The sequence below is a fragment of the Hemiscyllium ocellatum genome, assembly GCF_020745735.1.
Source record: "Hemiscyllium ocellatum isolate sHemOce1 chromosome 27 unlocalized genomic scaffold, sHemOce1.pat.X.cur. SUPER_27_unloc_36, whole genome shotgun sequence".
In the NCBI taxonomy this organism is placed as follows: Eukaryota; Metazoa; Chordata; class Chondrichthyes; order Orectolobiformes; family Hemiscylliidae; genus Hemiscyllium; species Hemiscyllium ocellatum.
In genome coordinates this window covers 301,100-319,073 of record NW_026867505.1, presented here as the reverse complement: position 1 = coordinate 319,073, position 17,974 = coordinate 301,100, and the positions used below count along the sequence as shown (strand labels likewise).

Here is a 17,974-nt window from a genome sequence, read left to right as displayed (position 1 = left end):
TCTTGGAGCTCGGACCTTCCTCCAGCTCCGGGGGGTTGTTGAGCTCCTGGGCTCCGGCCGCCGCCGAAGAAGCCGCGGGCGCCGGCTCTCTCTCCTCCACCGCCGACAGTTTTAATTTGCTTTCCCGTTCACCCGGTAACCGTTACCTCTTGTTTGAAAAGTTCCGACTTTAATGTGAAATGTGTTTTAAAGGTATTTTCTGAGGTAAACGATGCCTGTCTGCCCCCCTCCCTCCGTCAGAAACCGCAGCCTCGCGCCGCCATCTTTGTTTATCTTCTTCATTCCGTCTCCACCTTCTGTGACGCGCGTCATCCACGCCTCCTCCGATCAGATCGCATCTTACTCCACCTGACCAATAGCGGCCGCGTTTGCGTGTCGTGTTGTCCCACCCTCTGCAATCTCTCTCTCCGATTGGTCGGTACGGACCACAAGCTTTGGGATTGGTGGGGAATGTCACAATCGGGTCCGTGTATCCGCCCTTTTCATTCCCGTTCATTCATTCAACAGCAGCTGACCCAATTTACTGCAACGGGCTCTGGGGCTATAGCGGTAGTGTCACATATTCAGGGGGAGGATGTGATTTTTAACGATTTCAACTGTGGCATCTCCACATCCATTCATTCAACCGAAGAGGACTCAATTTAGTGTAATGGGCTCTGAAGGTATAATATTTGTATCCCATGTTGAGAAGAAACCTCTCCCCATTCATTCAATAGAAGAGGACCTATTTGCTGCAGAGGGTTTTATTTTATGGCGCAGTGGTAGTGTCCCAATCTTCGAGCCCTGAAATCTCACTGCTCTGAGGATACGTAATAAGAAATTTTTTAGTCATACGTCACATGACATCATGTTATAGTCCAGCAGGTTGTTTGGAAGATCTTACAGAAATATATCATGAAAGAAATAGAAATAGGATGCTGCACTGGTAGGTGAGACTATGATATGACCGCGTGGCCTCAAGATTAGAGGTAGCAGGTTTAAAACTGAACTGAGAAGAAACTTCGTCACCCAGAGGGTTGTTCATCTATGGAATTCCTTACCCAGGGAAGGATTTGACATTACTTCAGCAATCACTAGAAGCAGTAGATACGTTTTTGAAAAAAATGAAAGAATTAAGGGATATGGTGAAAACGCAGGTAAGTGGAGTATAGTCCACGAAAAGATTAGTCATGATTTTATTGAGTGGTGAAGCAGACTCGAAGGGCCGGAAGTGAGTTGCTGGTTAAAGCACAGCAGGTCAGGCAGCATCCAAGGAATAGGAAATTGGACGTTTCGGGCATAAGCCCTTCATGCCCGAAACGTCGAATTTCCTATTCCTTGGATGCTGCCTGACCTGCTGAGCTTTAACCAGCAACACATTTTCAACTGTGATCTCCAGCATCTGCAGACCTCATTTTTTACTCGAAGGGCCGGAAGGCCGACTCTTGCTCCTAGTTCTATGTTGAAATCACAAGCTTTTGGAGTGTAGTCACTTCAGCAGATGAAGTCATGAAAAAAACAAGTGCAGGAAAGAGAATTTAGATAAATGAAAGACAGAGCAGCTCAATGGTCAATTACTTACTCCCATTCGTAATTTTGATGATCTTACTACACAGCAAGTTGTGTGTTTTCCAAACATTAATTTTATTTCCATTGTTTAAAAATAAATATTTAAGATGAACAGTTTGTTTTTCCTCACTTGGACACATTGTGACCCACAACAATTTATATAGCACTGTGAATATCATAGGAACAATTCATAAACTAGATTTGTCACTGAGTCACTCAAGTAGATACTAGAAAGGAGAAAAAATCCCAACATGTGCAGGATGCTGACGAAAAATCAGCAACCTGAAATGGTAACAGGAGTGAGTGAACAGCCCCAATCAGGAAACTCATATTCTGAAATCCACTACAGTACCTTGTACTATTCTTCACTGAACACTGCAATTGCTTTCCTTTTCAGTTTAATGATCCACCTCCACTTTGAATACCGTAATTGAATCTGACTCCAACACACTCTCTGGCAGACAGTTCCAGAGATCAAAGTATTTTCAATCATTAATGAAGTTAGTTTTGGATCCGTCCCAAAGACAATTCCGATGGACTTTTGCTTCCAAACATTTACACTAAGTTCTTGTTATGGACACATTTCCAACTTAGTAGGTTTATTCAAATTTTATAACATATTGGGATAGCACACTGCTATGCATTGCTACCTCACAGCATAAGGGACCCAAGTTCAATTCCAGCCTCAGGTAACTGTCTGTGTGGAGTTTGCATGTTTTCCCTGTCTGCACAGGTTTCCTTCCACAGTCCAAAGAGGGGCTTCGGTACATCTGTGTGGACCTCCTCCAGTTAACTGAGGGCAATGGGGCACTGTGAGGATCAGTAGATCAGACAATCAGTCAGCAAGTTCTCTCCGGGAGACTTGTCTCAAGAAAGGCAGCGGTTTCTTATCTCATCCATTCTCCTACCCTCCACAAACTCCACACAGACAGTTGCCCCAAGGGTGGAATTGATCCTTGGTTCCTGGTGCCATGAGGCAGCAGTGCTAATCACTGAGTCACCATGCCACCCCTGAGCCACCGTGGGGTTGCAGTCCAACGGAAAACAAATACAGTGCACCAACTCTCCCACTGCACCCACTGTCAGGAGAATCAGTCCTGGGGGGAACTCACAGCAGTGTTAGCTGTGGAATCTGACTGTTGTGAGCGCTGGTGCCCCTGTTGGTGCTTCCGCAAATTGCGGGAAAACGTAAACCTCTTCCCGCACTCAGGGCAGCTGAAGGGCCTCTCCCCGGTGTGGACTCGCTGGTGCTTCAGCAGAGCAGAGGAATCGCTGAAGGCCTTCCTGCACTCGGGGCAGCTGAATGGCCTCTCCCCTGTGTGGACCCGCTGGTGGGTCAGTAGTGTGGAGGAGCGGGTAAAGCCCTTCCCGCACTCTGGGCAGGAGAACGGCTTCTCTCCGGTGTGGACACGCTGGTGCCTAAGCAGGGCAGAGGAATTGCTGAAGGCCTTCCCGCACTCGGGACAACTGAATGGCCTCTCCCCCGTGTGGACCCGCCGGTGGGCCACGAGGTTAGAGGAAACAGCAAAACCCTTCCCGCACTCGGGGCAGGAGAACGGTCTCTCGCGGGTGTGGATCCGCTGGTGGGTCAGCAGGTTGGAGGGCTGGGTAAAGCACTTTCCGCACTGAAGGCAGGAGTACGGCCTCTCCCCAGTGTGGACTCGCTGGTGCCTCAGCAGGTGGGAAGACCTGCTGAAGGCACTCCTGCACTCGGGGCAGGTAAAGGGCTTCTCACCCGTGTGGACTCGCAGATGGGTCAGCAGAGCGGAAGAGCGGGTGAAGCCCTTCCTGCACTCAGGGCACGAGAACGGCCTTTTCCCGATGTGGACCCACTGGTGCCTCAGCAGGGTAGAGGAATCACTGAAGGCCTTCCCGCACTCAGGGCAGCTGAATGGCCTCTCCCCTCTGTGGACCCGTTGGTGCTTCAGCAGGTCCGAGGATATGCTGAAGGCCTTCCCACACTCAGAGCAGGGGAAGGGCCTTTCCCCAGCGTGGACGCGCTGGTGGGCCACCAGGTGGGAGGAGTAGGTGAAGCCCTTCCCACACTCAGGGCAGGAGAATGGCTTCACCCCAGTGTGTACTCGGCGGTGGTCCAGCAGGCGGGAGGAGCAGGTAAAGCCTTTCCCGCACTCGGGGCAGGAGAATGGCCTCTCCCCGGTGTGACTTCGCCGATGAATCTCCAGGACAGATGGGGCATGGAAGCCTCTCCCGCAGTCGCAACACTTCCACGGTTTCTCCACAGTGTGGGATTCCTCTGGTTTCACCATGGCCGCAGCTACATCCCCATGTATGGCCCCTGCCCACAGTAAATTCCTCTTTCCTGGCCGTATAACTGTTTCAGGCTTTACACACAGTGTGCTGTAACAGTAGAGACTCTCATTCAGTCCCGCTGATGCTGAAAATGGTCTGAAACAGGAACCAAAATGTTTTGCTCCTTCTCACAGAATCATAGTTGAAAATCGTTGAGGTCCTGATGGATTGAGTGACTGTCAGACATTGATGTGAAAGTGGGGACTGCAGATGCTGGAGAGGAGTTGAAAAGTGCGGTTCTGGAACAGCACAGCAGGTCAGGCAGCATCCAAACAGCAGGAGAATCGACAATTCAGGCATAGGCCCTTCATCTGTTGATTTTTAAACTTCAGTCTTCAGATACTCTGGAAAAAGAGATTACAAAAGTCATCACGGTCAGTCCAGGGTAGAAATTCAGAACAAGCTACTCCACTTTCTGCAGAACATTTATTTCTTTTGCTGTTCCACAAAATTGAAAGCATCCCACTCTCTCTCTCTCTCTTCCTCTATTCTCACTCCGCTCAAACTAATTCTCCTGAAGTTGCTGATTCCGGATCTTACAGGGACATAAAAAGCAAAAACGTCAGGACTGACATCTGCGAATTTTGGATAACACCACGTGAAAGTTAATACCTTTCAGGATATTGCTGAGAGTGAGCAAGTCTGATTTTGGGAAGCAAAAGAAGTGCAAATTCAGGTTGAACCTGCAATACAGCTTCTTGATAAAAAAAGACAGACATGAATTGGTTATCGTCCCTGTGGTGGGTGGTGGTGGTATGTGGTGGGTGGAATGAGACATCAAGACATTGACACAGACAACCCGCGAGAAACTAAACATACGGACGTGGCAAATGGTAGTGGCAAGCCAGAGTCAGATTTACAGCACAGAACAGCCCCTTCGGGCCATCCAGATATCCTGGCCTCATCTAGTCCCATTTGCCAGCACTTACCCATATCCCTTTAAACCTTTCCTATTCAAATACCTATCCAGATGCCTTTTAAATGTCATAGCTGTATCAACATCCACCACTTCCTCTGGCAGCTCATTCCTTCCACACACCACTCTCTGCATGAAAAGGTTACTCCTTAGGACCCTTTCAAATCTTGCCCTCCTCCACTCTAAACCTTTTGCCCTTTGGTTCTGGACTCTCTCACCCAGGGAAATGTCCTTGTCTATTTACCCTATCCATGCCTCTCATGATTTTATTAGTGACTCTCAGTCACTCCTCAGCCTCTGGTGCACAAGGAAAAACAGCCCAGCCCATTCAGCTCAAACCCTGACAACATCGTTTTAAATGTGTTCTGAACCCTTTCAAGTTTCACAACATCATTCTGATAGGAGCGAGACCAGAATTACACACAATATTCCAAGTGGTCTACCCAATGTCCTATCAGCCACAACATAACTTCCCAACTCTTATCCTCAGTCAGAGGATTGGGAAAGTTTTCAAAACCCACAAAAGACAACCAGGAAAGAATGCAGGGACAAACCAAATTTGAGGGTCAGCTTGGAAGCATCAATGAGAAATTGGCGCACTGGGTTTATTGCTACCCATTCTTCTCGAGTACGTATACGTATTTCTCTTCTGTCCATCGCAGTTCCTCTGTGCTGCAATGTATGGTGGCTTGTTGAATTAATCTCCTGATGCAGCTTTGTTTGTGGGTGTTGGGATGATTGCTTCTGTAGTTAAGTATTTGGTCCGTGTGTATTGTTTCCTGTAGACGCTAGTTTGAAGTTCCCCTTAACTGTTCGCTCTACTGTGACATCTAGGAATGGCACTTTGTTGTTCTCCTCTTCAAACCAGGAGCCCCCCTCAGGCCACAGTCTCACTACCTGGAACACCAGTATACAGACTAGTCAAAGAACTCCACTGAAGACAAAAACACTGAGTAGAAGATTCACGCCACTCCATTCACTCCACCCAAGAATTCCTGAACACCAAATACACAAGGTAGAAGAGGATGAAATAATACTGTCCTTTGACATCCAGCCCTGTTCACATCCATGAACATCAACGTGGCCAAAGAAACACTGACTACACTACGAGAAAAACCAAAGACAAACACCAAACAGCACCAACTTCATCTGCAAAAAGATAACACTGTCAAGCTTGTGGACCCATATCTTATCACCTACTTCACATTCAATAACAAGCCAAACAAACAAATCAACTGAACACCCATGAGACCACCAATATCAAGGTTCCTAGCAGAAGCAATAATGCAGAGACTTGAACAAACAGTCCTCCCAACACTCCAACCCAAATTTTGGGTCCGCCACAGTGATGACACCTTTGTCATCACATAATGAAACAGATTAGAGGAAACCTACAACACCATCAACAATATCCTTACTGGCATAAAATTCACAAAAGAGAACAACAAAGTGCCATTCCTAGATGTCAGGAGAGCGAATAGTCAATAGGGAACTTCAGACTAACGTCTACAGGAAAACAACATACACAGCCCTAATGCAGAAGCAAATCATCCCAAACAAATCTGCATCAGGACACTATTTCAACGAGCCACTACACATTGCACCACCCAGGAACTATGAAGAGCAGAAGATAAATACTTATACAGCATATTCAAGAAGAACGGGTACTCAATAAACCCTGTCCGCTGATTTCTCAACAAAGTCAAACAAGCAGACACATGCGCAGAAACACTAGCCACATTACCTTACATCAAAGACATCTGTGAAATGGATGTCCAGACAACTCAAACCTCTCCACATCATGGTAGCCCACAAACCTACCAACACACTTAAGCAGCAGCTAATGAACCTGAAAAAAGACAAATGTTATTTACAAATTGCTGAAAATGTGTTGCTGGAAAAGTGCATCAGATCAGGCAGCATCCAAGAAGCAGGAGAGTCAACGTTATATTATAAAATGAAGAAAGCAGTTCAGTCAACTTCAATCTTCATCCGGTCACTTTTTAAAAAAGGTTTTGAGCACAGTTATAAAATAATCATGCAAGATTACCTAATTTGCAGCATTGCTTGAGACAGATTTAAAAGTACAAGTAGTTATGATCTCCATTCAGTAATATCTTGATTTGAACATAGTTTAAGTTAAGCAAAGGGTGTTGCGGAAATTGAAGACGTTGTGAAAATGTTACCAGGGAAAACATTGGATTAAAAAAAAATCTGGTTTGAGTTTCTTCTTTGGGTATAAACAGATACTGGATCCAAGTATCCTCCTAATTTTCTAAAACTATGCCCACAAAATAAACACAATGCAACCTCAATAAATCAGGCCCAATAGAAATTCAGAACCCACACTAATATATGGCAAGGAGGAAAGTTTTAGACTACAGGGCAATAAAGATGAGTTGGTCAGATGAGCAGAACATTGGCAGATGGAGTTCAATCCTGAAAAGATCGAGATGATACATTTCAGGAGGATCAACAGGCAAGGGAGTACATGATGAATCGCAAGAACTTAGAATGTACTGAAGATCAGAGAAAGGTATGTGTGTTCATAGATTCTTGAAGGCAACAGGACATGTGGATGATATGGTTAAGGCGGCATATGAAATACTTGCCCTTAAAAGTTAAGGCATTGAACATGACAGCCAGGAGATCATGATGGAACTGTACAAGGCATTAGTTGGGCCACAGCTGGAGTAGTGGATCTGGTCGTCACATTATTAGAAGAATGTGATGGCACTAGAAAGGGTGCAGAAGGGAATACTAACCCAGGGTGGTGCATGTTGGTGAGTTTCAGCTATGAGAATGATTAGATCGGCTGAGGGTATTTTCCTTAGAGCAGAGAAGGCTGGGTGAGGACCTGTTTGGAGTGTACAGATAAGACACTTAGGGTCTAGATAGGAAGAAACTTTTCCCCTTGGTGGATGGCTTCAGCAACTAGGGGGAGTAGATTTAAGGAAAGAGGTAGGACATTTTAATGGAATTTAAGGAAACATATCACCTAGAATGTGCTGGAGATGGATGAATTTACTTATGGGAAGAATTGGTTTGTTTGAAGGGATGGATATAATGAAATAAAACTAGTTCAGAAGATCATTATAATGTGCTAAAACAAAAGAACTGGAGGTAGACCTCCAATAGTGGAAACAATCTAAAGAAGTTTCATTGCCCCATCTGAGAAAAACAATTCTGCTAAACTTCTCAAACGAATCCGAACATCTGTCAGAACTTGTTTGTTTAAAATCAATTAAATCGATTCCAAGTATTTAGGAAAATGAGAATCATCTTTAATCCTGGCCCGAATGGGTGATAGGAAGCTTTTTCAATTTCATTGAAATGGAGCTGTCAGAGATATTGGCTCATTAGAACAGAACAGGGTTGTTTGAGCTTATTGAGCAGTTTGTAGACTCAAACAAGGATCCAGAAAACAATTTTCTGTGGCGCAGAAGCAAGAACAATTAACAAGGACTGATGTTGGTACTGTGTGTCCAAGTGTCTCAGTCTTGGAAGTTCTAGATAAGTTAAACTTCTGAAAAATTGAAGGTGTCAAAGGAAGATCAGGAAGGAATCAAGGATTTGGGGGGAAAGGCAGGAAAATGGAATTGAGGGTTATCAGATCAGACATGATCTCACTGAATAATGGAGCAGAATGGCCAATACTGCTATTTCTTGCGGTAAATCAATCTGGGGAGTTGATAAAAGCTTTTGTATGATTTTTCTTTGTAGTCAGCAACATTTTGTATTTGGAGGAAGTTGGCTTTTGAATTGGATCACAAATAACACTTGAGGTTCCACTGAGGGTTGTTTAGCAACTGAGGTTACATACCATCAAGTTAAATCAAAATAAGCAAAGTATATGGTAAAAGTGTAGGTGTGACTGCTGAAGGCCAAATAAAACATTTTCAGTCTCAAAAATGTCTTTACTCCATAATGTTTCGTTTTACATGCAACAACTCAAGCGACAACTCAAGCCAATCAAGGTGTCGTAGAGTAAAGTTAGGTCTCAGCAAGTCAGCTGACATGTCCGTACAATACTGTTGTAGTGCTCTTTAACCACAGGGTATATACTAGAGATTCAGTTATTTTTCACTTTCCCCAACTCCCCAAATTAGGTTGAGTTTTGTTATGGCATCCTGATGGGAAGCCCGATGTAATGTGCACAGATTCTGCTGCAGTAGTGTATCTGTTAAATTCCCAATGATTTCCATAAAAAAGAGTGAAAGGCAGTGGTTGCATGTGTTGACACCACAGGTATTATTTATATTGGCTTTGAGATAGGGAACAACCATCACCTCCCAAATCGTGTTTTGTTTGCACAGCAACTTTGAGTATGAAAAGCATTCTATTTTTAGACGGCCTAAATGCATACATAGTTTCTTATCAGCATACCTTAAAATCAACATTAAAAAGCACAAACAATTCATTTTCATTGTAAATTACATATTTTAAAATCAAATATTGCAAGACATACAAACACATCAAGAAGGCAAAATTTGTGAAGAAAGCACATCTTTTCTGACAGTTCAGACAGGGATAACTTTGTTCTTGTGGTGGTCAGTGGAGACTTACTCGATCAAATATTAACTACCAGTGCATTTCACATAGATGCTGTATAAATCAAGATCTTACTGATCACTATTGACAAAATTAAACCTATTGACCTGACTCTTTACAAAATAAGAACATATTTGAGTACATAACATTTTCCCATAAAACAGACATTTGCAGTAGTGCAGTTATGTGAAAAGAAACCAACGTTGTTAATTTAGTTTGTTGCTCCACTTCATAAATGTTGTTTTCATTTATTTTGCAACATCAACCCTTCCACTCTTTCTAAAGGTACATGACACTTAAATTTCTTTTTCTTTGCCAATTTTCTTTCATCGACAAAGGCAATCACTTCTTTGGCATTGGGTGGGGGAGCTCTGCCAGTTGACAATTTCTTGCTAAAATTGTTTCACTTGACATGAGTCTTGCCAATAAATGACAGCAACAGCAACAGCTAATACGGATGATAACATTTCAACAAAAGTATACCAAGGTACTTCACATTATGTATCACCCAAGTTGGAGAAATGTGAGGATCTCCTTCTCGGCCTTTCCCCTCAGCTGAGGTGTGGTGACCCTCAAGATAAACCACCACCAGCCATCTCTAATGAGAGAGAACAGTCCTCTGGGAAGACTGTGATGAATGTGTTTAAAGTTGAAAGACAGTTGAAATAGAAGGGAGCGGCACGGTGGCTCAGTGGTTAGCACTGCTGCCTCACAGCGCCAGAGACCCAGGTTCAATCTCATTCTGGGGCTACTGTCTGTGTGGCGTATGCACAATCTCCCCGTGTCTGTGTTGGTTTCCTCTGGGTGCTCCGGTTTCCTCCCACAATCCAAAGAAATTCAGGCTAAGTGAATTGACCATGCTAAAATTGCCCACAATGGTGCTTAAGTCGGGGTAATTGTAGAGGAATGGGCTTGGCTGGCATACTCTCTACAGGGTCAGTATGGGGTTGTTGGGCCGAAGGGCATATTTCCACACATAGGGATTCCAAGACTGTACTAAACACTACATCTAACAAACAGGTATAAAACTAGCCACAAGGATATATGAACATTAACTATCCACAAAAACACATGATGCACTATCACTAATATCTTTACAGACAGACAACGGAGGACACCATGTTGACTGGGACCATACATCCATCCAATGACAAGCCACCGTCCTATAAACCAACCAGAAACACACACAAGAATTCCTAGAAGCATGACATTCCAACTGGAAAGTTTTTGCTTTGGACCTCATCTACCATGCTCTGAGAAAAAGAATGTAAATGATATCACCCACCCTAAAAAACCAAAAGACATAAATAGAAAGCAGGACATAGTACCAGCGCTCCACTAGACTCACTAACGATGTTATCTAGTATGGTGATGAAACATTTGAAAATGACCTTCCAGCTCAGCGAGCCAACTTACATCCAGAATGAGAAAATTCTAGTTGACACAAAGGCTGCCACAAAGTTGGAATTCTCTCCCAGAAATGATAGCTGATGGTGCCCTCACCAAGAAGAATGCCCGCGCTCCCTGCCCCAAGACAACATGCGTCTTACCCTCACGAATATAGAGACCGGTTGCCCCCAGAGGTCCTTCCCCAAACAAAGTAAACACTGGGCCTGTGGAGCTTTTATTCGCGGCCTCAGGCCTCCCCTCGGAGTTTATAAACTCCCCAGTCTCCCTCCTCCTGCGGTTTCCAATCCTCCCCTGTCTCACTGTCTCCTCCCGGTAAAAACAATGACTGCAGACCCTGGAAACCAGAGCCTAGATTAGAATAGTGCTGGAAAAGCACAGCAGTTCAGGCAGCATCCAAGGAGCAGGAAAATTGACATTTCGGGCAAAAGCCCTTCATCAGAAATACAGGCAGAGATCCTGAAGGGTGAAGAGATAAATGAGAGTAGGGTGGGGGTGTGGAGAAAGTAGCATAGAGTACAATAGGTGAGTGGGGGTGGGAAGAAGGTGATAGGTATGGGGGGAGGGGTGGTGGAGTGGATGGGTGGAAAAGAAGATAGGCAGGTACGACAAGTCAGGGGACAGTGCTGAGCTGGAAGTTTAGAATGGGGTGAGGTGGGGTAATGGGAAATGAGGAAGCTGTTGAAGTCCACATTAATGCCCTGGGGTTGAAGTGTTCCGAGGCGGAAGATGAGGCGTTCTTCCTCCAGGCGTCTGGTGGGGAGGGAGCGGCGGCGAAGGAGGCCCAGGACCTCCATGTCCTCGGCAGAGTGCGAGAGGGAGTTCAAATGTTGGGCCACAGGGCGGTGTGGTTGATTGGTGTGGGTGTCCCAGAGATGTTCCCTAAAGCGCTCTGCTAGGAGGCGTCCAGTCTCCCCAATGTACAGGAGACCGCATCGGGAGCGATGGATACAATAAATGATATTGGTGGATGTGCAGGAAAAGCTTTGATGGGTGTGGAAGGCTCCTTTAGGGCCTTGGATGGAGGTGAGGAAGGAGGTGTGGGCGCAGGTTTTGCAATTCCTGCGGTGGCAGGGGAAGGTGCCAGGATGGGAGGGTGGGTTGTAGGGGGGCATGAACCTGACCAGGGAGTCACAGAGGGAACGGTCTTTGCGGAAGGTGGAAAGGGATGGGGAGGGAAATATATCCCTCGTGTGGGGTGCGTTTGAAGGTGGCAGAAATGTCAGCAGATGATTTGGTTTATGCGAAGGTTGGTAGGAGGGAAGGTGAGCACCAGGGGCGTTCTGCCCTTGTTACGGTTGGAGGGGTGGGCTCTGAGGGCGGCGGTGTGGGATGTGGAAAAGATGCTTTGGAGGGCATCTTTAACCACGTGGGAAGGGAAATTGCGGTATCTGTAGAAGGAGGCCATCTGGTGTGTTCTGTGGTGGAACTGGCCCTCCTGGGAACAGATACGGCAGAGGCAAAGGAATTGGGAATACGGGATGGCATTTTTGCAGGAGGTAGGGTGGGAAGAGATGTAATCCAGGTAGCTGTGGAAGTCTGTGGGTTTATAAAATACCAGTGTCAAGTCGGTCATTATTAATGGAGATGGAGAGGTCCAGGAAGGGGAGGGAGGTGTCAGATGGTCCAGGGAAATTTAAGGTCAGGGTGGAATGTGTTGGTGAAGTTGATGAATTGCTCAACTTCCTCGCGGGAGCACGAGGTGGTGCCAATGCAGTCATGAATGTAACAGAGGAAGAGGTGGGGAGTGGTAGAAGGTGGACTGTTTTACGTAGCCAACAAAGAGACAGGCATAACTGGGGGCTATACGGGTGCCCATGGCTGTCCCTTTGGTCTGGAGGAGGTGGGAGGATTCGAAGGAGAAATTGTTAAGGGTGAGGACCAGTTTGGCCAGACGAATGAGTGTGTCGGTGGAAGGATACTGTTGGGGACCTCGGGAGAGGAAGAAACAGAGGGCTTGGAGGCCCTGGCCATGGCGGATGGAGGTGTAGAGGGATTGGATATCCATGGTGAAAATGAGACGTTGGGGTTTGGGGAAACGGAAGTCTTGGAGGAGGTGGAGGGTGTGGGTGGTGTCCTGAACGTATGTGGGGAGTTCCTGGACTGGGGGGATAGGACAGTGTCGAAGTAGGTACTCACTGTCCCCTCTCCCCGGGCGCTCAGGCCTGGCGACGTCTCCGAAACCTGTTTCTGTTCTGAAAGAGCATCACTGGACACGTAACGTTTCCTCGGATTCCCTTGACACATGCAGCCAGGGCTGCTCAACTTTTCCAGCGGTTTCTGTTCTTGTTCCTTAAGCCGCCGGCGTCATTCCTCTCCCACACTCAGTAACACTGTCTTTGTCCCACTACATGACCTACACTGCACATGCGCCAACACAAGGGGCTGGGTGACCAGACCGTGACGTCACTCCGCGTGGAGTGGGCGCGGTTAGACGAGGCATCCAACCAATCGGAGGCAATGGGGGCGGGGCGAATGTGTTCCCTGCTCCCCTCGCCAGCCACCTGAAAGGTGGGGTTTTCTTTTTAAAAAAATGTCTTTTCCGAAATGTTATTCCAGACCTCGAAAGATGAAACATTGGAAAACTTGCAAACATAAACGAAGGGATACTAAAAAAAACGAATAAAGGTAAATTACGAAAGAAACCTAGCGCAAAATATCAAAAAGAATAGCAAAAGCTTGTGTTGGCATGCTGAAGGGAACAGAGTTACTCAAGCCCCTTGGAAGATGAAACCGGTGAGTTATAGGAGGAACACTGAAATGGCAGAGATGCTAAGTCAATCCTTTTCCTCAGTTTTCAAGCTGGAGGACAACAGTACCATTCCTATTGGAATGGGCAAGTCAGAGATTATAGAAAGGATAGAACTTAAACAATAACATTGAGAAAGAAAAGTTACACAGCAAACCATTAGGATTGAGGGCAGACAAGTCCCCTGGGCCTGACGGCATACATGCCAGGGTACTATATAGACTTCAGTAAGGCGTTTGACAAGATTCCCCAAGGGGGACAAGTTCGCAAGGTTAGATATCATCGAATACAGCGAGAACTAGTAATTTGGATACAGTACCAGCTCACAGGTAGGAAGACAGAGGGTGGTGGTGGAGAGTTGCTTTTCAGACTGGAGGCCTGTGACCAGCAGTATACCACAAGGATGGGTGCTAGGTCCACCACATTTCATCATTTATATAAATATTCCTGTCAGGGCGAAAGGGAAGGCTGGTAGGTATAGGGAATGCTAGATAAGTAAAGTAAAGAAATTGAGGGTCTGGTTAAGAAAAAGAAGGAAGCATATGTCAGGTATAGACAGGATAGATCGAGTGAATCATTAGAAGAGTTGAAAGAAAGTAGGAGGATACTTAAGAGGGAAATCAGGAGGGCAAAAAGGGGACATGAAATAGCTTTGGCAAATAGAATTAAGGAGAATCCAAATGGCTTTTACAAATATGTTGAAGACAAAAGGGTAACTAGGGAGAGAATCGGGCCCCTCAAAGATCAGCAGGTCAAGCAGCAGGAGAATCGACGTTTCGGGCATAAGCCCTTCTCCAGGAATCGGGCTTATGCCCGAAACGTCGATTCTCCTGCTCCTTGGATGCTGCTTGACCTGCTGCGCGTTTCCAGCAACACATTTTTCAGCTCTTATCTCCAGCATCTACAGTCCTCACTTTCCCCTCAAAGATCAGCAAGGTGGCCTTTGTGTGGAGCCACAGAAAGTTGGGGAGATACTAAATGAATATTTTGTGGAAGTATTTACTGTGGAAAAGGACATGGAAGTTATAGACTGTAGGGAAATAGATGGTGACATCTTGCAAAATGTCCAGATTACAGAGGAGGAAGTACTGGATGTCTTGAAATGTTTAAAAGTGGATAAATCCCCCGGAACTGATCAGGTGTACCCGAGAACTCTGTGGGAAGCTAGAGAAGTGATTGCTGGGCCTCTTGCTGAGATATTTGTATCATCGGTAGTCACAGGTGAGGTGCTGGAAGACTGGAGGTTGGCAAACGTGGTGCCACTGTTTAAGAAGGGGGGGTAAAGACAAGCCAGGGAACTATTGACCGGTGAGCCTGACCTTGGTGGTGGGCAAGTTGTTGGAGGGAATCCTGAGGGACAGGATGTGCATGTATTTGGAAAAGCAAGGACTGATTCGGGATAGTCAACATGGCTTTGTGCGTGGGAAAATCATGTCTCACGAACTTGATTGAGCTTTTTGAAGAAGTAACAAAGAAGATTGATGATGGCAGAGCAGAAGATCTGATCTATATGGACTTCGGTAAGGCGTTCGACAAGGTTCCCATGGGAGACTGATTAGCAAGGTTAGATCTCATGGAATACAGGGAGAACTAGCCATTTGGTTACAGAACTAGTTCAAAGGTAGAAGAGGATGGTGGTGGAGGGTTGTTTTTCAGTCTGGAAGTCTGTGACCAGTGGAGTGCCACAAGGATCAGTGCTGAGTCCCCTACTTTTTGTCATTTACATAAATGATTTGGATACAAGCATAAGAGGTACAGTTAGTAAGTTTGCAGATGACACCAAAATTGGAGGTGTAGTGGACAGCAAAGAGGGTTACCTCAGATTACAACAGGATCTGGACCAGATGGACCAATGGCTGAGAAGTGGCAGATGGAGTTTATTTCAGATAAATGCGAGGTGCTGCATTTTGGGAAAGCAAATCTTAGCAGGACTTATACACTTCATGGTAAGGTCCTAGAGAGTGTTGCTGAACAAATAGACCTTAGAGTGCAGGTTCATAGCTCCTTGAAAGTGGAGTCGCAGGTAGACAGAATAGTGAAGGCGGCGTTTGGTATGCTTTCCTTTATTGGTCAGAGTATAGGAGTTGGAAGGTCATGTTGCGACTGTACAGAATATTGGTTAGGCCACTGCTGGAATATTGCATGCAGTTCTGGTCTCCTTCCTATTGGAAAGATGTTGTGAAACTTGAACGGGTTCAGAAAAGATTGACAAGGATGTTGCCAGGGTTGGAGGATCTGAGCTACAGGGAAAGGCTGAACAGGCTGGTGCTGTTTTCCCTGGAGCGTCGGAGGCTGAGGGGTGACCTTCTAGAGATTTACAAAATGAGGGGCATGGATAGGATAAATAGACAAAATCTTTTCCCTGGGGTTGGGGAGTCCAGAACAAGAGGGCATAGGTTTGGGGTGAGAGGGGAAAGATATAAAAGAGATCTAAGGGGCAATTTTTTCAAGCAGAGGATGGTATGTGTATTGAATGAACTGCCAGAGGAAGTGATGAAGGCGAGAACAATTGCAACATTTAAGAGGCATTTGGATGGTATATAAATAGGAAGGGTTTGAAGGGATATGGGCCGGGTGCTGGCAGGTGGGACTAGATTGGGTTGGGATATCTGGTCAGCATGGATGGGTTAGACCGAAGGGTCTCTTTCCATGCTGTGCATCTCTATGACTCTAAATGCTGTGGATGTCACTATACGACAGTTACTAATTTTGCAGATGACACCAAAATTAAAGGTGTAGTGGACAGCGAAGATGCTTAGCTCAGAGGACAACAAGACCTTAATCAGATGGGTCAATGGGCTGAGAAGTGGCAGACGGAGTTTAATTTAGATACATATGAGGCACTGCATTTTGGAAAAGCATATCAGAGGAGGACTTATACACTTAATGGTAAGATCCAAGGGAGTGTTGCTGAACAAAGATCTGGAGTGCAGGTTCATAGCTCCTTGAAAGTAGTCACAGATAGATAAGATAGCGAAGGTGGTGTTTGGAATGCTTTCCTTTATTGGTCAGAGTATCGAGTATTGAAGTTGGGAGGTGATGTTGCAGCTGTACAGGGCATTGGTTAGACCACTTTTGGAATATTGTGTGCAGTTCTGGTCTCCTTTCTGTCAGAAGTTTGTTGTGAAACTTGAAAGGGTTCAAAAAAAAAAGAGTTAGAAGGAAGTTGCCAGGGTTGGAGGATTTGAGCTATCGAGAGAAGCTGAATAGGTTGGTCCTGTTTTCCCTGGAGTATCGGAGGCTGAGAGGTGACCTTACAGAGATTTATAAAATCATGAGGGGCATTGATAGGATAAACAGACAAGGTCTTTTCCCTGAGTTGGGGGGAGTCTAGAACTAGATGGCATACATTTAGGGTGAGAGGGGAAAGAAATAAAAGGGACTTAAGGGACAACTTTTTCAAGCAAAGGGTGGCGCGGGTATGGAATTAGCTGCTTGAGGAAGTCGTGAAGGCTGGTAAAATTACAATATTTGAATGGAATCTGGATGGAAGGGTTTAGAGGGATATGGGCCAAGTGCTAGCAAATGGTACTAGATTGTTTAGGCTAACTGGTCAACATGGATGAGTTAGAGTGTTAAAGTAGGGATTTGAGACAGCCCAGGGAATCCCTTGTGGAGTCAGACCTGTAACCTCTCACGATTCGTCCTGGAGATCGTACTCTTTGAGAGTCTGGAATAAAAAAACTCTTATAGACTGTTTAGTTTAATTTTAGTTATCCCCTTTATTTACCAACAGCTCCACTGATACCGATAAGCTAAACTCGCTAGGTTCTAGTAACCTAGGAGAGTAGGGGGCCAACTCTTCAAGTGCCCTGGCAGGCTACTCTGATGTACTGATACAAAGTGGTTTCCTTTACACAAAGATTTACAAAAACATTGCATGTTCTTAATTCGTAAGGAAGAAAAGTTAATTGACAGGTCACTGTACGCTTGACTAATCACTCCCACAGGCTCTAAGCCATTCATCAGGTGGGAAAAACATACCCAGCCGAGTGAGGTGCCTGCTAGCAAGATAAACTCCTATCATAAAGGGGTATCAGTCTGAGCTAATTGGAGAGTTCCTAACCTTGCACAGGTCACAGGTCAGATACAACTGTTTTCCAAAATGGCTTCTTAGCAGGAGAGCAAACTTTTGATCATAAAATGGCTTGCTGACACATTGTGCCAGAATCTCTTCAATGTTAGGCCTAGAATAATTTCTAAGCGAGGAGCAGACCCCTGCTTTTTAGGCACTGAATCATACGGTACCTGAGGCTGAGATGTTACCAAAAGGTTGCATTTAAACTGATTCATTAGTCTTCGAATTAAACATGCTTTCTTTTCAGGGTTGTGATTCAAATAAGACATAAGATCTGATTAGTTGGAATTGACAGTGGGGCAGTCTGAAAGGTCTGTAGAGTGGTCTGCAAGAACAGCAAGTAAGTTAAAGCTTCAATGTTACGTTTTACAGAGTTCATATTTAATAACTGGTAATGGCTACTCAATACCATCAT

The 17,974-nt window shown here is 45.4% G+C and overlaps 1 protein-coding gene across 1 annotated transcript in view; it reads right to left on the bottom strand.

Annotated features, from left to right (window-relative positions):
- Nucleotides 1–2,130: 2,130 nt before the first annotated feature.
- The window catches only part of LOC132808197 (zinc finger protein 850-like), a 32,620-nt gene continuing 16,776 nt past the window's right edge, over nt 2,131–17,974 (bottom strand). Inside the window, exon 4 of the mRNA XM_060822039.1 lies at nt 2,131–3,976. Within this exon, the coding sequence (XP_060678022.1) occupies nt 2,640–3,976 (1,337 nt within the window). The 3' untranslated portion in view covers nt 2,131–2,639. The remainder of the gene's footprint in view (nt 3,977–17,974) is intronic.